A 20,757-nucleotide genomic window follows, 5' to 3' on the forward strand; every position below is an offset into this window, starting at 1 on the left:
AAAAACGTTCCGAGTTTAACTGCATCAAAAATGTTACAGAAATAAAACACCCAGCATGCTGTTTGAGGCTGTTTTCTTAAAATTATTAGCTTTCCTGAAAAATTAAAACAGATTATACAGTTTAGATTATACTGAACTGGCAGGGAAATGTACAAATGTATATTATTCTTATTATTATATTGAATTAAAAAAAAAAAAAAAAAAAAAAACTTTAAAAATTGCATTAGAAGATGATTAATTGGAACATTAATTTCATTACTTTTGTTCCTCATTTTTGTATTTGTTATTGAAAATGTTATTACATCGTTTCTTAAATAAATAAATAAATAAATAAATAAATAAATAAATAAATAAATAAAATTTAGCTGTGTGCAACAAATACAAATAAATTGAATTTAAGGTTTGGGATATGCCTGTGAGATTTTACTTTCCATACTGCATTTTGCAAACTGTAAATTACTAACTGTAGAGTAGCCATGTTTTAAATGCACTCCCCATACAAGTTTCAGTAAGAACACGACATATTCCAGTATGGAAGTTTCTGTCTGCGTCATGGTTAGCGTCATGGTTAGCTATAGTTACTGATAAATATCTCTGATTGGTGCAATCCCTCACGCTCATTACAACGGAAGTCGGTAAGTGAGCTTGCTTCTTGGTTCGTTTCCACGACAACAGTAAACGGTAAACGATAAACATGGCTGCTGTTAGAAAGCTTCAAGGGGATTCAAAATTCACCTTTAATCTGCTTTCGAATAAAACCTTTTCCTTTCTTAAAGACTGGAACACGTCGCAACTTTTAATGAAATGGTGAACACCCTTTTTTTTCATTTACTTCCCTCAGAAAAAGGGACGTGTGACCTGTTGATGGAAACATTGCCCATTCAGGTCAATTCAAGTGTCTCAATATCTCGTGATTTGCTGTATGAAGTTTGGAAGTTTGTGTAAAAAACGTATTACGCAAACGTTATTGTAGATATATTTATGTACAGTATTTTTAAAACACTTTTTAAAATGATGAGCAGTTGAGTAGAGCATTTAATAATATCTCCTGCAGTAGACACCACTAGACAGTTACTGTATATACGTTTTCTTTACAATAATATATGTAGTATGAAGATGAACATTAATGTTATATTTGGTTTCATAGATAAATGCTGAATTATCTTTCTATTATTATTATTATTATTATTATTATTATTATTATTATTATTATTATTATTATTATTATTTTTCAGGTCCATGTTGGGGAGAATTACAGCACAAGCATTTAATTTTGATCAGTTTTTCCAGCCTTACCAAAAGGATGATTTTGTAAGAGTAAGTATTCATCTTTACTATTTTTTAGATGAACTGTATGACAATGGCAATGTTCTAAATTTAAATCAGTGTTGCTACTTCCCTAATCATTGTGAAGTTGATCTTTTGTGTATTTTATAGAAACAGCTAAATTAATAATAGGCTTTTATTTTTAAATGTACATGTTCTAACATATAACCTAAAGTATCTGTTTGTGTGTCTGTTTGTTTTTTTTAACCCCCAGGATTTCTTCAGTGACCCATGTGTTGTTTCCAATTTGAAAGTTGCAGATACTCCCGGAAAATGGAGGACCTTAGGTATATTAAGAACAGTGTCACTGGCCTTTTTAAGGCATGTCACAACATGTTAACTTTGTTATTACTGTTGTGACAGGAGTTTTGTTTTGTTTTGTTTTTAACTGGTATAGCAGGATGGTTCACCAGTTCAATTTACTTGTTATTAGCAGGAGAAACCAAGACTAAAAGGTTTCATCAAACAAAAGACTGAAGGGGATTGTTCTGTGTATGCCTTCTATATGAATTGCAAGTGCAATAAATAGTTGATTGAAGCAACCTATACACCACCAGGTTACACCACGGCTGGGTGTTATTGGAGCATTTTGCAGCATTGCTGAGTCCTCCTGGATTGCATCAACTCATTATTTTTAGGGGAACCCCTGGGATAAACACAGATAGATGCCTGATGCAATCCAAGGGGATTTCCCAGTGCAATAAAACTATACAACTAAATGTATACAACTACAGCCAGTGTGTTTTAAGACCCAGATCATATATATTTGTATGTGGGTCAAACTATTTTTAAAATAATGACAATGTTGGTATTGGAGGGTACACTTCAGTTTCCGATTTCTCTGAAAATACAGAATATGATTCATTTTGACAGATAACTAAAAGAATAGATCATTCTGAGCATTATCATAGGGAAGTAAGATCATTTTAACAATCAACAGATTATGTGCACAATCCTGCTGTTTTTAGTCAAACCATAATAGGCAAAAACATTGCGCAGTACAAATGCAATAGAGTACAATAACCTGCTAAGATGTTTGTATTGTTTGGTTTTGGAGATGCGTACTTATGTTTTTTTTACATGAACATATGGTGTATTTAGGTCATAGTAATCTTTTTCATGATACTATTAGCTATTGTTTTGTATTTACAGCCGTGGATGTGTATTACTAACATACTGTACTTGTTAATGTATGTGTTTACATCTTATTAACAGCTTTTCATTTTTCACCCACTTTGTAGACACAAAAGTGACAAAAGTTAAGGCAGATCTGATTCCATGCACCAGAGTTTCAATGGCATTATTTGACCCTCTGTATTCGGATGGAATCTTAAGAGCAACGGGTCACATTCGAAAGTGCTTTGATGAATTTTATGGAGATTTTGATGAACTGAGAAAGGTTTGAATTAATTTATATTACATATTTTCTCCATTATTATGTTATTCATGTCTGGATTTAAAATAAAGTATATAGTGGTACAATATAATAATATCACGTTTGTAGTAAGTGTTGCAATGAGATAATCACAGTTTATAGAGAGATATAGCGACCGTTACTTTTAAGTTTTAGATTTAGAAGAGATTGCCAAACTGAGAAAGCTGAGGAAAGTAGCACAGCACCGTTTTCATTTTGCATCTTATATCCGTACAAATAAGCCAATACGACTTTAAAACATGTAAACTACATCTAGTAATTACATCAGATAAGGGCAAACGTGTTGTTTTTCGTTGCTTGTTTGTTTTTTACCTTTTCTAAAGTAACCCCTTTTTTTCTTATAAAATCTAAAAGATGCTGATATTGGAGGACTCTGAAAATTATGAAATAATCAGCCAAGTGGATCGTGAGGAGTTTCTATTTCGGCTGTTTAAACACTTCTGCCTGGGCGGATCTCTCTGCCAGTATGAAGATGTTATTGGTCCTTATATAGAGACTACCAAATCTGTTTATAAGGATATGGTTAGGTAAGTATATAAGAAATGCTTTACAATCACATTGAAAAACAATCATGACTCTAGTGGGAAGGTGGTCATCAAGCACAATGGTGAATGTTGTGGGTATAATGGTTTGTAAAGGCTTTACTAACAGGTAAGGATAATTTTGAGTCAATGCACATTATTAATAAAATATGAATATAAAATGTGTGCCAAAGTAGTGAGAACAGTAGAGCCTTCAAAGTCCCTGCCAGAATGCTACGTCTGTAGCTTACAGAGTTTCTCTTCGGTTCAAGGACAGGCAGGAGGAATAATACGTCATTTACTTTTTACTATATTGCAATTTTTTACTGTCAGGAATTTCAGTTTCTTGTCTCAAAGATACATGATTATCCACCATGCGGCAGGCATATCCGTGAACACTATAGTTGAGGTGACTACAGTATACACAAACGTTTAATCTATGAGAATCACTCATCCCACTGTGATGGGCATTCCTTAACAAAGAGTTAGGAACTTTATCTTGTAAACTATTCTTTTTTTTTTAATGCATATGCATTTGTTATGAAATTGTGCTTTGACTAACACCTCTGATATGCTAATTGTAACTTTAGTGGGAGAACTGGCAAAGATGGAAATAATTTTACATGGGATATAGCTTTACAGGTATTGTTTATTTATTTAATACATTAACTTGAGTGATTGCCATTATGGTCTGCCTGTTTCAGATTATCCCTAAGTTCAGATATAATGCATCCATTATCAGCCTTTTTTAACACCAGTTATCCACTTCATATGTGGTTCCAACGCTGCTGCCCAGACAGGGAAGGTTTTAGCCACCTTGCTGCAGTGTTTCTAAAACAGCCTGTTTGTACAATATGAATCTTACGAAACAACCCGATTAGAATTGCAGTTAGTTGCAGCCGAAAATGGCCAGCAGCAATTGTCATGTGAAAACCTGTTTAGCAATTTCAGCCTCAAAATGACACAATCAGGGTCATCTGCAGGGTCTGAGAAGAGGAAATAGACCCCAGCTCGTGTTACAAGTGGAATCTATGGCTGCAGTGTTTAAAGCCCCAAACCAATTACTTTTCTGTCTACCATTATAGAATAACGTGGTGAATGCAGTTTGACTAAAATGAAAGAAAATATCACCCTTTTAAATTAAAATGTAATCCCAGTCTTTGCTGGCTTTAAATATCATATCTGTTGTTTTACTTATAAATATTAATTAAACAAGTAAGCCCTCCTTACACAGAAAGTGTTTTTATATTAACTTTTTACACTATATTTTTTTGCTGATCTTAATTCTCTAATAGTCATAAATTAATTAAAAAAAAATATATATATTCTTAAAAAACAAGATAATATTACAACTTCTGACCAGGCTTTGTGTTTGTACATCAGCATGTCACTAATCCAGGCAACTTTCAGACAACACCATTACTTAGAAAGGATTTAGATCCTATACCAAGCTCAGCCGGCAAACTCGGTGAAAGGCAAGAATGTGGTAGAATGTGGCAACAAAAAAAGTAGATACTTTAATATAATTATGCACCACTTGGGGCTTAAAAAAAAAAAAGATTTTCAAACAGTAATTATCATTTTATTGTGCCTGCCAGATGTTAGATACATGGCTGATAATATAAATAGAACCGTCTCTGAAGGAAAGATAATAATTTAATTGTTTCTTATACCTAAGCAGTCTTTCTTCAGATTACTGGTCTAGCTAAATCCATCATCTCTTTGCACACAGTGCTTTATTAAGCATCACCTAAGGGGAGTTTATTTTTATTTTTATTTTTTTACAGTTTATATTTCATTAACCATTTTCAGTGTTCAGCAATTGGTTGCTAAGTTGTGGTCATGTGACTTTTTGGTTTCAAGATGACACAGAGCAAACCTTTTGAGATACTGGCTTCACATTCAGCATACAACTGCATGGTATCCTTCTCTAGGTCAAGTAGGCCTAATAGCAACGCAGTTCCCCCTTCTTCAGCACAAAAGCAAGCAGCTTGTTGTCGGTGCTCACACAGCAAGCGCCCAGTCCTGAGTTCACGTTGAATGTCTGTACTGTATTGTTGCTCCATGATTAAAGTCGCCTTGTTAAAGACGATACCTCGGTTGTTGAAACATACATTAAGTCTCCGAAAAGTCTTACACAACTTTAAGTCACGTCGATAAATCATAGGCTGCATTTGAGATATCCCTTTTTAATTTTTCGGTGGCGGGGCTACAGGGGTGGCTAAGGTAAACTGTGGTGTGGCTTCAGCCCCTCCAAGCCCCCCCGTACTGCCGCCTCTGGAATAAGGTACTTTAAGAAATATGTTAATAGAACTTGGCTTTATTTCACAAATAATAATAACATCTTGCTGTCCACAAGCATTTACAAATATCAACACTTCAGCGCCCTCTTGTGTCCACAGTATTACATTGCTCCCGGTTTAAATTTTAGAAAGTGATTGGTGAGCCGCCAAAGATTTTACTGATCTGTCAAAGGCTGTGATTTTATATATATGTATTTAATGAAAATAAAGAGTTTTACAACTATTATATTCTACTTTTAGATACAAGTGTGTTCTCCTTAAAGCATTGTCTCACCTGAATGACTGAGAACTTCTATATATTGCAAAGTTATCTTCACGAAACCAGACAGCCTTTTAAAATGGCAATTATGGGGCTCCCGAGTGGCGCATCCAGTAAAGGCCCTCCGCGCAGGATGTGCCCTATAGCCTGGAGATCGCAAGTTTGAATCCAGGCTATGTCACAGCCGACCGTGACCGGGAGTTCCTGGGGGGCGGCGCACAATTGGCTGAGCGCTGCCCGGGTAGGGAGGGCTTAGGTCAGCAGGGGAATCCACGGCTCACCGCGCATCAGCGACCCCTGTGGCCCATAGGGCGCCTGTGGTTCTGCAGTGGAGCCGCCAGATCTGTGTTGTCCTCCGGCACTTTAGGTCTGGTGGCATTGCTGTGGATCTGCAGTGCGAAAAATGACGGCTTGGCAGGAGCACGTTTCGGAGGACGCGTGTTCCAGCCGCTGTTTCCCGAGTCGGCAGGGGGGGTTGCAAGCGGTGAGCCGAGGATACAGATAATAATTGGGCATACTAAATTGGGGAGAAAACCGGGGTAAAAAATTGGCAACGACTAAATTTAAAAAAAAAAAGAAAGAAAATGGCAATTACACTCAGAGTTCTGCTCTGTATTAATTTGTAAAGTGTGCTGATGTAATAATAAGCCATTACAATATAATGGTTTGTTTACAGCAGAAGTGTGACTGGAGATATGCCATTCCAATGATTACTCATTCTGAGTTAATTGTATGTTGACTGCTATATGTGTCTCACACAAATTAATAGTTCTAAAGCCAATTAAAATAAAAGCCAGATGGATAATTAAACTCCCAACTTGCAAAATCCCTTTTGGTTTAACCAAAAGGTTGGTATAAAGTTGCCACAGACCAGGTTAACTAAGCTTCTGCTCCAGTGCAAAGTTTGTCCTTAGAAAAACAGGCTGTTAATGACAGAAATAATAAGAAGCCACTTTGATGCACATAGTAGCCCTGAAAGCAAACATAAATATGCAAACCACATAAAAAAAAAAAATGTAGGCCAGCAAAAATAATATTTATTTATTTATTTATATTCACCTCCAAAGGTGTGAGCTCAGATTCTATTCCAGGTTTGATAGAAGGTCATAAACTTTTTTAGTAGGATTCCAATACAGATTTAGGTATATTGAACATTTTTGATGAGGTTATGTGATTTGCAAAAAAAAAAAAAATACTAATTATAATTATAATAATAAATAAAATGTAACGGCAGCCTGTGTACTTTAATGTTTTAAGAGAGCACAGGAGGAATGCTAACAAATGGAAAATGAATGTGTTTTTTTGTTCCATTCCTCCCTTTTTCTCATTGTGATGGCTTTTGTGTGTTGGATTTTGTAAAATAAATTCATAACACTCAAAAATATATGTTTTTGTTTAGTTCTGGATGCAAGCCTGGTCGTCCTGTCCTTTTTTTAAATCAAAAACAGAAGACCACCCAAGCACCCCGTTCTCATACTGTAGCTTTCCTGCAATCAGAATCTCAGGATGTGAGTGAAATGTTAGCAGCAGTCTATGAATTATTGTTCAGCTGTGATGCAGGGCTACAGATGGGATTTATTTAATGTTCAGCCCAGTCTAAAATGTGATTGCATTTCTCCTTAGAATAGGTAAATAACACAGGTGCTTATGGTGATGTTAGGATGAACAAAATGTCTTTTCAATAAGTGAAAGTTTGAATTGCTGTGTTACCAGTAAAGGTAAATGTATTAAGCCTTTTTCTTCTTTTTTTTTTTTGACAGTGTTCAAAAGGATCCGGAAACAAAAGGAATTAATGTAATCTCAACTGTGTTTAAAGTCTCTGCCTATGTAAGTACTGTGTGTGGTTCATTTTTATACACAAGTTTAATTATTTATTTAAGATTTATTTCTGTTCCTTGATTTATTGGCTGATAGAAGCATGTTACAATAAATATGTGTTTAACAATAATAATAACAACAATTATACACTGTTTCTCAATTCTGAAGAATTCCACCTCTCATCTGAAATGTTTATTTTGATAGAGAAAAATATATCTTACCAAAATATGTTGTCTGCCTGCTGGCATTAATACTTCCTGCATACTGTACAGCTGTGACCTAAAGTTTTGCAATATAATTTTATAGTTTATTTTATTACATGCTGTAAATAAAATATTTAAATTATGTTCATATGTTTTATTTTGTTTGCTAGTTTTTTTTTTTTTGTCTCAATGCCAATACAGCTTGCAAGATGATTCACTCTAGAATTTCCATACTGACCTTCTTTATCTGACAATGAAAGCAGCTTTAATCTTTTTGGCAGCTGTGAGCTTAATTGAGACAACCCTCTATGTTTAGTTTTACAGCTAAGTACAGTTAAAAAAAAAAAAAAAAAAAACCTTGATATTGCAGAGTGTGCTGTTGTGCTGTTTCCACAGGTAATCTGATAGTAGATATATAAGCAATTGCAAAATGTGTTTCTCTTTGACAGGGTTATGATTCCGTTCTTTCTAAAATTGCTCTGACCTTTTTTATTTTCATGTGCATGTTATGAACTAGCAGGAGTGTTGCAACTGATTGGAAAGTTAGAAGATTGCAGAGTACAAGAGGGCAATGCCCAAAGCAACTAGCTTTTTATTCCTGCTTCTTTCTTGGGCTTTTTCGTTTGATTGTGATTTATCGTTGTAACTGTTTGCAGAACGACTCTGGGATGTGTTATCCTGCTACCAAGGATCACGAACAGACCTTTGCCTACTTGGTTGTAGACCCCCTGAAGCGTCATGTATATGTCCTATACAATTGCTTTGGAGTTGGATTAATGTCAGCAACAGACACTGACAAACCACACACTTAACTCATATATAAATGCAGTAAACTTTACAATCTTCATGTGTAGAGAATATTTAAGTTCAGTGTCTAAACATTAATAGTTACAAACAAATGGAACATTATTTAATGACTGGGATAACTTGTCACAAGTGAACAATACACTGATATTGTTTGTTTGAAACAATATCACTTTCGTTTTTAACACACATGCGCATACAAGTGAAGCTGTGTAATTGCCTGAAAACATACAATAAATATTATGTAATAAGTTGTATCCAAGGTAAGATTTTTTATTAAAAAGATTTGTATATTTAAGACTGTGTCCTCAAATATTACATATAGAGTCTCTTAAATGTATTCAATAGCATTTAACTTCTGGAGCCATCTTTATAAATCTGTATATACACACTGTAGCACACATAAGAACACTCAAGCCTGGTTAGGACAGCCTTTATCAAGTTGTTTGAAGAGAGCATCAGAATCTAGGGGTATGTTGAGGCGCCTGCTATTCTGTACAATGCATGTGTCCGTGCCACACTAAGGGTTCCAGTAACATAGACAGACCACAGACTGTGTTCTAAAATGAAAAGATGTATACTGTATATCTGTCATCTAGTCTACAGGATAACCTTGTCAAGGTTTGTCTTTTCTTGAAATGTGTTAAAGGTACAGATAGCAGTTTAAACACTGTATCATAGGCTGTAAGCTGTAACCTAAACAAAAAAGAACAAAGCATGTCTCTTACTGATAGTAAAGGTTACGAACGCTGTTTATTTAATACTGTTACATGTGAAATGTCTGAAGAAGAATTTTATGAAGCAAAATATTCTAAGTGTTATTTGTCTTGTATTTTTAATGTTTAATTAAATTATTACATTTTTTAAATATTACTGTTTAATTCTTTGTTTTCAAATGTGATTTTTACTTTTTGGAATAATAAAATGGATGAATGTTAAATACTGTGCCTCATGTGTGCTTCATAAACATATTTCCAAAAACTGATGTTGTAGTTCTAGTTATTAAATACTTATATACTTTTATATCCTTATTATAAAAATGTGTTTCAGTTTAACTTTAGGAAAGTCCTCCAAACTCGTTTGAGCCCAGACTTCATTTGTCAACTATAAACTGAAATGTTTCTTTTGCCACTGGTTTTATTGGTGTCAGTAAATGACAAGGTTAAACTATAGGCCTCACTTCAAATACATTTTCTAAACAGCAGTGTAATTTATAAAAAATAGCATAACACTACAAAGCAAGTTTATATATTGTTAGACTTGTTAAAAATGAGGAGACACAAAGTAACCTTTCTAATCCATTCTTCATGGTTTTACAGCACCTCAATGTATGGGAAAGGAGCAGGAACATCGTCCCTATACACCATTGAGGCAGATTCTTGACAAAATGATTTTTCAATAGAAAGAGGTGAAGTCATTTGCATAACAATTATGGGAACTGCATGCAATTGGGTTCCATTGGCAGTGTAAAGGGAAAATACACCTTATTGGTTAATATACAATTCTATAAAGTGCAAGATTGCTCGAATGGTCTTTGTAGGAGAAAAATCCGCATTTAGGTGTGTTATATCTTTTTAAAGTATGCTGTGTGTTAAACATTGCTTTTTGTATGATATCCTCATCCTGTTTGAACATCTTTAACTTATCTGGAAAAACAAAACATATGGACAGGCTACTTTCAAATGTCCAGTGCTCGTAATGTTATAGGAGGTAATGGATTGCTCTGTAAAGAAAATAGATTAAATATATCTTTAAATAGCGGGTGTATATGTGATATATCCAAATTGAAGTCAAATGATATTGTTAAATATAAAAAGTGGGTAGTATAATGAACAACAAACATGAAAATGTCTGCTTTTCTTTAAAAATATTGTAAAGTTATTTACCGTGTCAATTTCTGTAAATATAATACAAATAGAAAAACTCACTGAATGGATGAAACAGGCGCGTTTCTTTGGAAGCATCGAATTCAGTATTAAGTTAAGACCAAAGTTTGATTCACGTATGATATTGTGTGCATTTCTTTAGAAATAATAATAATAATAATAATAATAATAATAATAATAATAATAATAATAATAATAATAATAATAATAATAATAATATATAGCTATGTATAGTCACAATAAAACAATAAAAACCGCTTCAGGGAATGCATGATAAAGTTACAGTTTTGGTGTACATTATATGTTATAATACATGACAATACAGACAGCAATTAAAGCAATAAGATTGGAATTAAAAAAAAAAAATGTAAAACCATTTTTAACAATTATTTTTAAAACTATATTTATGTTGTTAACATTTTAGGATGAAGTTGGGCGATTTCCTCGCCACTCTCCTTTCTGAGGTCCATCAGTCATCCCACGGAGAGGGTGTGGCTTGATGTCATGTCTACTAAATGTATGTTGCTTATTGCTTTTCTAAATAGTAGCCTACTTGCTTTATTCTGCACTTCCACAAAATTATCCATCTTCTGCAGATACAACTTTAAATGTGCAGGCCATTGTTGTTTATTTTGGTTTTGACGGTATTTTGTTGTGTTCATGTACTGGTAGTAGAATTTGAAGTTAGCAGTTTGCAACATCAATCTTTATATACAGGGGAAATCTAATTATACACAGGTCTCGAGCCACTTCATCTTATTATATACGGGTCTCGCGCCACCACCGTCTATAAGACTGTAGAACATTGATGTTTATAGAACAGTTATCGCTCATAGTGTATAATAATAATAATTAATTCTGATTTTCATATTTAGCTGTCACATTCAAATTTAAAAGTTCCTCTATAGTCTACTATAAGAGAAAACGTGTCCGCAACTAAAAAGGGGCGTTGTGGCCTTAAAACGCTCCCACCCTCCCTGTTTAATGACACCAAGCTCCGCCTGCCCGTGACTCATTGGTCACATGAGTCATAAGAAAAGTTTGATGTCCCAGCCAAGGTTTCAGACAAAGTTTTAGAAAACTTAATAGAAGTTTTGAAAGTGCAGTGATTTGAGATGCGCAAAGTTGTGTGGCTTCTTCCAGCAGGGAAACAACACAAAAAACTGACCAGCTGGAATATCAATACAGTTAATGACTCTTGACAGATTACAGTCGGGAATCTGAAAGTTTGTTTTGCGACTGGATGTGTGAGAGAAGAGAAAACAACTTTTAAAATACAGCGACTGAACTGTGAGCACGTATCTTTGTTGGGCGTCCTTTTGGGCAAGGAATAAAAGCCTCAAAAGTTCGCCCTCGAATTACCAAGATTGAGCTTTTAAACTTTAGTGTAGTTTTTAAAAGAAGAAGAAAAAAATACTGAGGAAAAATAATATATTCGACTTCTTGGAGTACTGTTTTAAAACTGGCATCTGATTTTTACTTTTTGTTGGATTTAAATAAAGGGGACATTTCGTTTCTGATTTTTTTCTTTTTTCTTTTGGTGAACTCGGACACCATAGAGTTTTTTGTTGTTTTGGAAGCATGGATCCGAGCCAGCACACTCCTCCAGTGGGCCACCAGATCATCCATGTCCGGGGCGACTCGGAGACCGATCTGGAAGCGCTATTCAACGCTGTCATGAACCCGAAAACTGCCAACTTGCCCCCTTCATTGCCCATGAGAATGAGGAAACTTCCCGATTCCTTCTTCAAGCAACCCGAGCCAAAGTCGCATTCCAGACAAGTAAGACTCGCTCCCCTCTCCAGTACTCCTCAAAATAGGACAGTACAGAAGTGCAACTTTTAATACGTATTCTTACTATTTGGAGTCGACATATTGGGGGTAATTAATGTATTGTAATAGTAAACAGTGTTTCCGATATGTCCCCTTATTTTTTATGAGCTGCATTGTTTTTTAAAATACAGACACGATTTTACTAGTCTATTTTTGTTACGCTTTCACTACTGTTAGTAAAATAAATAAATAAATAATATAATAAAATAATAAGTTAATCCATGCAAAAATAGGTCGGATCTATTTAAAAAAAAAAAAAAAAAAAAAAAGTAAGCAACCAGACCATGAGTTTAGAAGGGGTTTTTTGGGGTTGTTTTTTTTGGCTCTTGGGAATGAGATGAATAGTTTGGAATGTTCAGATCTGCGTTAGAATCAAAATATTTATTTAGCCTGAAATTCAAGATGGAAATACTCTTCTAGGAAAATAAAAGTGGTTTTGGGGTGTTTTTTCATGCTGTTCCTAAGCTGCCAGTTTTCAGTTCAGTTGTAGGGACACCTCAGGCAGCCGTTGTTTTCTCCGCTTGATTTGTACCATATTGAAGTCGGGAAACGTACCTTTTATGTTTAAGTAAAACAGGCTGTCCATGCAGGTCACGGCCTCTAACTAAATCAGATTTTCTTGTTTCTTGGAACTCCTTTTAGATGAAATAGGGTCTTAGCTGCCCCCTACTTACTAAAAAATATGCTGTAGGCCTATGGGTTTTTTTTTTTTGGGGGGGGGGGGGGGGGAGTCAACAAAAACATCATGTAAGTGTAACGAAAGTTCACAGAGTTACAGTATTAAGGCAACACCAGATAATTTCATTTAATTAGAGGGATGTAGCTCGGGTACTCAGCAGTAGTTCTGTCAGTAGTTTTACTGTTAAAATGTTGTTAGTTAACTTTGGCTTCTAAAAACACCACCATCAGGCCTCAAAGTTTCCAAAAAGGCTGTATTTCTTCTTTCCAATTGAAGAAAAAGGCATGTACATCGGTGAAATTTCAAGCCAGACATTGTGCAGAAATCCACACACACACACAGAGCTGTTGGACATTAAGGCTGTCACTATGACCCATTCCCATTCTGCCAGGCTGATGATGGTGGCGCTACAGAAATGAACCTGCTCCACTGCCAATATGTAAAGTGACGTTTGTATTTAAACCCCAACGTTCTGTGTCCACCACCACTTAATAGTGAGCAAGTACTGGTGGAGACACCCACCTGTGACAATACTTGCACACAAACTAATGTCTTGAGACAGGTAAGTGGACCAGTGTGTCTAGCTTTGTGTTTTTACTAACACCTATTTATACCCCATGGTAAATTCCAAATCACTAGAAAGCAAAGCAAGGCAGGGTGGAAATTTAATATTTGTTGTCTGCGTGGAGCAAAAACATGGACTGAGTTAGTGCACACGGACTGCAGATTATAAAGCATTGTTGCACCAGGAAATGCATGCCAGTCTTACGTTTAGAATGGACACGCAAGTGCTTTATGAATATAACCTATCGATGGCAAAGATCAGAGCTCGGTGATGGTTCTTCCTAAAGGTTATTAACCCTCTCCTGTTTGTTCCCCCACAGGCTAGCACAGACGCTGGCACAGCCGGCAGCCTCACCCCCCAGCATGTGCGGGCACACTCCTCGCCTGCCTCCCTGCAGCTGGGTACAGTGTCCCCCGGCTCAATCACAGGAACAATCCCTCCTGGTGCGCCCCCACAACACCTCCGGCAGTCCTCCTACGAGATCCCCGATGATGTGCCACTGCCTCCTGGCTGGGAGATGGCGAAAACCCCTTCCGGGCAGCGATACTTTCTCAAGTGAGTACACCATTGCTTCTACTGCCTTTTATATTATTTTATTATACTGGTAACATCTGTCAGAGATGATCACTCTTGGTACGGAATGGTGGGAATGCAGGTTTTATCTGTTCTCTTCCATTCCCCCTCCACACACACACACACACACACTTTAATTAACACCCTGTAAGTCTCCTTGGATGAAGGCGTCTGCCAAATAAATAAATAATAATAATTGAAGTCTAGCTGTCAGAATTCTGAAGCAACATCTGACCTATCCTAAAAGAAGCCCTGCATCTTCACCGGATCCGCTTACTAATCTAACAATCGTACTCCCTTACCACTGCAACAGGCGAGACTGTAATCGATAAAGAGTTTGGGCTGGTCTTGGGCAGGAGCATGAAAATGAAGGCAATGTTCAAACCTGCTGAATGAATAGGGATTCCACAAACCGGTTCCTGCAGTCTTTGTGGGAGGCTGAAGTGTGACGGGTTTAGACACTGGTGTTCCAAATGGGGCTAGTACAGTAAAAACTGAAACTTCAGTCGTCCAGGCGAAGTAGTTTTTGCACAGGCTCTGTGCTCTGTGTTCTTTAATGGTCCTGGCTACTTCTTAGAGAACAACCTAAGAGTGGTTACTAACCAGGTTTCACAGACATGTGCCCCTGGCAACGTGCGTTGTTAATTCATGACTTCATCTCTGACATTTTCTAACTAAACAGAACTCCAGATCCCTGCTGCTAGCTGAGGCCTCTCATAAGAGGAGGGATGACACATTCTGATAAATATCACATGAAGCCCATGCATGAGTTTTACTGTAGCAAAATGTTGACTTTGCAGATCATATTGATTGCAGTGAGCCAGAGGCCTGTTGGTGCTCGTAATTTGGGACAGGGTTGGGGACTGTGTCAGCATGCAAGGTGAGGTATCTGGAAAAAGAGAAACCAGGGAACCAAACGCAGCCAGGTGGTTTGTGTTATATGCATGCAGAGGAATCTAAGAAACCATAAACCAGCTGGGATGACTGTATGGGGAGGGTGTTTTTACAAGGAATCTATATTCCCCCAACGGGGCCCACTTCAAATCTTAACGTGGTCTTATTAGAATGCTACTTCTGTAAAACAAGTTGTGCAACTCCAGCTCCGAATAGTGTGTGCGTGTGTGTATGTGTGTCATCCTGTTCTACCTGTGTTTTGACATCTCTGATTAGATTAGATCAGCATGACAGCAGAACAGGATTTATCTATGTGCTTGTATGTGTGTATTTATTGATTCATTCATTAGTTTACAAAATGTACAGGTGTTACAGGTTCTGAAATAAAAGGAAAACAAAGTTGAAAATAGTGTTCTGTAATGTGTCATTTTAATAACCGTTTTGAAGTTCTAGCACAAAGCCTAGACCAGGGAAACAAGAAAAGCACAATATGGATGAACTCTCTCTGCACTTATTCCTCATTTCCCAACTCTGTCAAACCCTCTCAGTTCCCTCCCTCTGCTCCCCTCTGTCAGTGGAACTTCATCGCTCTTCTTTTTTGCCTTCTTTTTTTTCTTTTACCTTCCCTTCATTGGTGTGTTTGGTGTCCATTTCAAAGATTTCAGGCAGAACAATGGCACTCTGTAGGAGCCCGAGACTGGAGGGTGTAGACACAAGCCTGGCAAACTCATCTACCATTGAGCCTAGTAAGTTTGCTCTTCCCTAGACATCCAAAGTAAACGGTGAAGGAATCTTTTGAGGGAGAAAAGGGGGGTGGGGTTCTTTTAGAGAATGTTAGAGGGCAGGGTTGATGAAATATTTTGGGTATAGTGCTCACTATTAAAGAACGTAATGGGGCCTGTTGTTTTCCTCAGTTCCTCTGTGGATTGGGGTGTTTCCTACCTGTATCCACGGACAGTGCGTATCTATCTCTCAGTTTAGGTTTCCCTGAATCTGTTTGCTTTAACCGACCTATGGAGTATGGTGTAGGGGGCACCCTGCTGAATGAGGTGCTGACCTTTGAGTAAGATGGAAACCTTCTGCTTTGTGGTGTTCAAGATCTCTCAGCATGTGTCAAACAGAAGAAGGGCTATGGAATTGGGCTTCCCAGTCAGGTGATCTACAAGCAGCAGACTTTCTTCTTTGGATATGTGCACACTTGGGCAAAGATTTAACTTAGAAATTGCTGCAACACAGTTGCAAAGGTAGCTTTTAAATGGCCGAAATCATTGCCCAGCTTTTCTGTGTACTGTATTTGTGGCAAAAGGCAGATAGGAAAACACAGTTGGAGTAATTAAGGAGTCAAAGCAGAAAAAGTTTAAGCCTTTCGTGCTTTTAATTTGCCTCTTGTATTTGTAAGCTATTTGGAATGATTCAGGAAACCTTTGTGTGAGATATTGTAAGTATATTTCTTCTTGTGATGAGTGGGTCTTGCAGATCCTCCAATAACTTCAAATCATAAATCCAGCTAATGCTTTTATTTGTGTGATGGTTGCCTCCAACTTTTCTTGTACAAAAGAATCCACTGAAAATACTCTGTTACAAGCCGTAGCAGGGGTGGCTAAAACACATTCTTTCGGAAATACTTTTCGCAAACTTGTAGACATCATGGTAGTTTCATTGTGAGTTTGGGAAACTGAATCAAAAAGTTATATTTCTATACCAGGAGATGGGGAAACCATAACAAAAATAGAAACCCTTGAGTACTAGAATGAAAACAGCCTTGCGTTTTAATGAGTCTGTATCCCCCGCTCTCCAACCCCTTGGCCCGAGTGCAGACAGAACCCCCCTTGTCTGAACTCCGCTAGGACCCTCCTCTTCAGAGCGGGTATTGTCTAATCTCTAATCAGTGTGTCTTTAAGGAATGAAAGCAGGGATGTGAAACACGGAAACCAAATCTTCCTTGACCACCACCACCCCCTCCTCTCCTTTCTTTGTTTGCAAAGAGAAGGAATTGAGATTTTGTTGACCTCAACTGTTTTGTGGTTGCCTTTCCCACAGGATGCAATTTTCTCCCAACAGTTTGTCAACAACTTCCTAGTTTTCTTTCTGAGCAGCTCGATGACTTCCTGTATGAGACTGGGGTTTGCTCAGCGTGATGTTATCTGGAGGGGGGTGTGGGGAGAGTCTGGTTGTACTCTTCAGTCTCCAGTGAAAGCAGACACTTTTGAGTCACATGATGAAGTGCAGTGGCAGACTTTGTAGGGGTAAAGTTTCGGATTTAAAGAGAACAGCAGTGATATTTATTTATTTATTTATTTTTAAATATCCTTCACATAAAATCCATTGTCATCATTTTGTACATATGTTGAAGGAATGTCTTGTGAGAAATGAAATGTAGAATACCATTAATTTAACTTTTTAATACATCTACCGTATATTGTACTGATGTTACGTACACACCATAAACAGTAAATATTCGGGTCCAGACCTAATACCAAGCATGCATTTACATTAGCGTCCAGTGTGTCTTGAGCAGAATGGACAAAGATCCTACAGTACTCTGTGTGGATGTATTGTATGAGCTTCTATAGGCAAATAGCAAACAGTTGTATAGATGAGGTGTATTTCATTGCGCAATTTGAGCAGATCCTATTAAATGGTAACCCTGCTGTGCTGCTTGCTATGAGAAGCTGGAGTTGTAAAGCACTGATTCCAGTCAGCAGCCATCACTCAATTATATTCCTACCACACCATTGCACTGTGTGTAATATTGTGGAAGCATTTTGTTTATGTGTGTGCATCAGGGTGATGTGGGCTTACACAACCTTGTATTTTAGGTTTTCACACAGTAGTTAAAAGGGGGGGAGAGGGAAACGTTGCTTCCTCCCATTTCGTCATCCATAACATTGCGTAGATACAAGTTCCAGCTAACACCTCCTTCAGTGTTGTGCTGCACGTCACGTGGTGGTTGTTTTCCATGCAAAGCACTGACCCGGAGCACCGAGGAAGGGTTTGCTTTCCAATGGGAATCCACCGCAGGTCTGCGCAGAAGGGGAAGCTCCATTTTTGCAATCTAATCTGGGCCTGTGATTTGCATCAGGCTCGCACAATGAGAAACCAGTCTTGTATTGGCTGGACCTGTTGCAGACGAAGCCGTGTCCCTAGGAAAGGTAAACGGGGGGGGGGGTAGCATACTGCAGCCCCTGTTCAGTTGTGGTGTCCCTTGTCACTTATCTGTCATAATAAGCAATTGCATCTTCTTTGTTTGACTCGGAGAACAGAACATATGGCAATGTTTTGTTTTGTTTTGTTTTGTTTTTCTACAAGCATTAGGTTCCTGCCAAGTAGCACCGTGCCCTCTGTGTTCACTAGAAGGAGAAAGTCAGTGCCCCTGTATTTTGGAAGTGCTTAACCTCGTGGTCATTCACGTGTATTAATCTAGCAGTTAGTTCTGGGTGAAACACTCGTTCAGCTCAACCAACAGAAGAAACAGCTAGCAAAAGATATTTTCTTTCGGGAAGGGCAGTATTGAAAAATTCAGCTAAGGAAAGTTTTGCCATGCTTGGAAATCACAATTTTGATATTGAAATGTTAGGTGTTTTAATAGAACCCTTAATTTAAGACCAACTGGGTACACTATCCTTTTTATTCAATTTGAGTTAATTTCATTAACTTACAAGAGTAAAATTCCGCCTTTTAGACTGGAGTGAAATACTATATATATATATATATATATATATATATATATATATATATATATATATATATATAATATAACACACACACACACACACACATACGTATACATACATACACACACACACACACACACACACACATCTCTGCTCTCTCTCTCTCCCTCCCTCTCTAAGGGGTCTGTGATGACTGATTGCGTTACCATGCTACCTGTTGGAGGTCAAAGACTCCATGTGATCTGGAATGAAATGGAGCCGCAGCAGGCTCAGCCCAGCTATTCAAGTGGCTCACTCTACAGGTTCAGGTTTCTTTCTGTTGATCCCATGATGTGCAGGATGCCTTCAAAATGCACTGCTGCTGGGACTGTGCTCCCTTATTCTGTCTCAAAACTTTTTTGTAATTCGAGCACCTAAGAAACTCGACTGTGCTTTTGCCATCACATACCGTACCAGTTTATTGGTTATTGAAGTGGGACAGTTACTCTGAGTGTAAACTTCACGCTTTCTAAGATGTTTCGGGGGCAAGTGTCAACACTTTTCACCAAGTGTTGTATTTTAAAACCAATTTCAGAAGTGCAGAGATGTCTATAAAGTGGAATTAGAAATTTGCAATCAAATTTAAATTGTGTTGTTGAGTTGGCTGGCTAAAACGGGTGTGGTGTATCTCTGATCCAGGTGTTCTCTCCCTGCCCCCATCCCTCTAAGGTGTTTTAGTAAAAGCAGGGCCTCTCCCAGCCAGGCCTGTCTAGTTCTGGAAAGTGTGAAATCAGAGCTGGTGACAGCGGTGAGTTAAATAAACAAATTATTGCTCTGCCGTTGATGTAGCGGTGCTGTAGAGCATGTGCAAAAAACATGACCAGCCTCGTCTGCGTTGAAGTTTGGATTACCCATTACAATGCATTCAAATGCTATGCCGCTCTTACTTTACTGGGCTAAGCTGCTTTGCTTGCTGCAGTAGAGCAGCAAATTGAGGCTGACAGTCTCGGCTCAGCTTTCCAAGTCTTTCCAGACTCTTTGGTCAGTTGGCCTAGCTATCTGCTGAAGATGCAGCATGCCCAACTGCTGAGGAAAATAAACTCCCCTCCCTACCACAATGGTGCAGGCCTTTATGATTTAAAAAAAGAAAAAAATTGGGAGGTGGGGTTAGATGGAGCATTGACCTCTTTTGAAGACAAACAAAAAGAGTTCAGGATAAATCCAGCCAGTTTGCTGTGTGCTTTGATTTATGGCTGGGGGGAAAGGGCCACTCACCTCGTTTAATCCTGATCTTGTCTCCCGGTATGGGAGGGCCGATGATCCACAGGCTCTCAAACTAGCAGGAGACAATGATTTCCCAGAGCCCGAGGGCTTCGGGGGCTTCAAGAGGGGCAGGGGGTGAGGAGGATTGGGTCATAAAGTAATGAAAGGAGGCTAATTTAGACACAGTGGTAAAACAGAAAGGGATAATCAGAGCTTCCGCTTACTTATTAAGTATATCCTTAAATAGCTTTTCCTCATCGGGCTGCCAGTTTACATGCAGTAAAGATTTAGGGCTGTCTTCAGTAGGCATTACCATTGTATAGTGAGGTGCTTTGTGTGTCTACTGGCACTGTATGTTTATTGCATTTTAATCTGAGATACAATTCTATTATTTATTTATATAAGGAATACCTATTGATAGTCACATGCCGTTTCCTGGGGAAGCAAGTCGTTTTAATAAATTAATACAATTAAAAACAATGTAAAACGGGACAATGAAATGGCCTCTCAATGGATTGACACTGGCAAAATGTTTCTATCAATATTCAGACTGTAATTGCATGAGATCCTTCTGTTTGACTTGATGCACCCTCCTGGTTATATATCTATGGCTCTTAACCCTTAAAAGCATATGCTTTATTATATACACCCAGCTCTCTTGCATGCATCCTCATACGGTACAGTACTACTGTATGAATTCTCAGATTTATTTATGCTAGGTTATTCTTGTGTAAAGAATACA

At 37.6% G+C, this 20,757-nt stretch overlaps 2 protein-coding genes across 5 annotated transcripts in view; both read left to right on the top strand.

The window, feature by feature from the left end:
• Positions 1–631: 631 nt before the first annotated feature.
• On the top strand, positions 632–9,609 carry LOC131737688 (cilia- and flagella-associated protein 300-like). The gene is made up of 7 exons (XM_059028279.1): positions 632–807; positions 1,236–1,317; positions 1,541–1,613; positions 2,568–2,725; positions 3,116–3,288; positions 7,605–7,671; positions 8,522–9,609. The coding sequence occupies exons 1-7, from the start codon at positions 695–697 to the stop codon at positions 8,675–8,677; spliced, it is 822 nt and encodes a 273-aa protein (XP_058884262.1). The 5' UTR covers positions 632–694; the 3' UTR covers positions 8,678–9,609.
• A 1,952-nt stretch (positions 9,610–11,561) lies between these two features.
• The window catches only part of yap1 (Yes1 associated transcriptional regulator), a 37,288-nt gene continuing 28,092 nt past the window's right edge, over positions 11,562–20,757 (top strand). Inside the window, exons 1-2 of one of the 4 annotated variants that reach the window (XM_059028281.1) lie at positions 11,562–12,337; positions 13,952–14,187. In XM_059028281.1, coding sequence (XP_058884264.1) covers positions 12,137–12,337; positions 13,952–14,187 — 437 coding nt within the window. In that variant the 5' untranslated portion in view covers positions 11,562–12,136. The remainder of the gene's footprint in view (positions 12,338–13,951; positions 14,188–20,757) is intronic. The other 3 variants (XM_059028280.1, XM_034008825.3, XM_034922318.2) reach the window with 3 other exon arrangements.

This window comes from Acipenser ruthenus, chromosome 8 (genome assembly GCF_902713425.1).
Source record: "Acipenser ruthenus chromosome 8, fAciRut3.2 maternal haplotype, whole genome shotgun sequence".
NCBI classification, from domain to species: Eukaryota; Metazoa; Chordata; class Actinopteri; order Acipenseriformes; family Acipenseridae; genus Acipenser; species Acipenser ruthenus.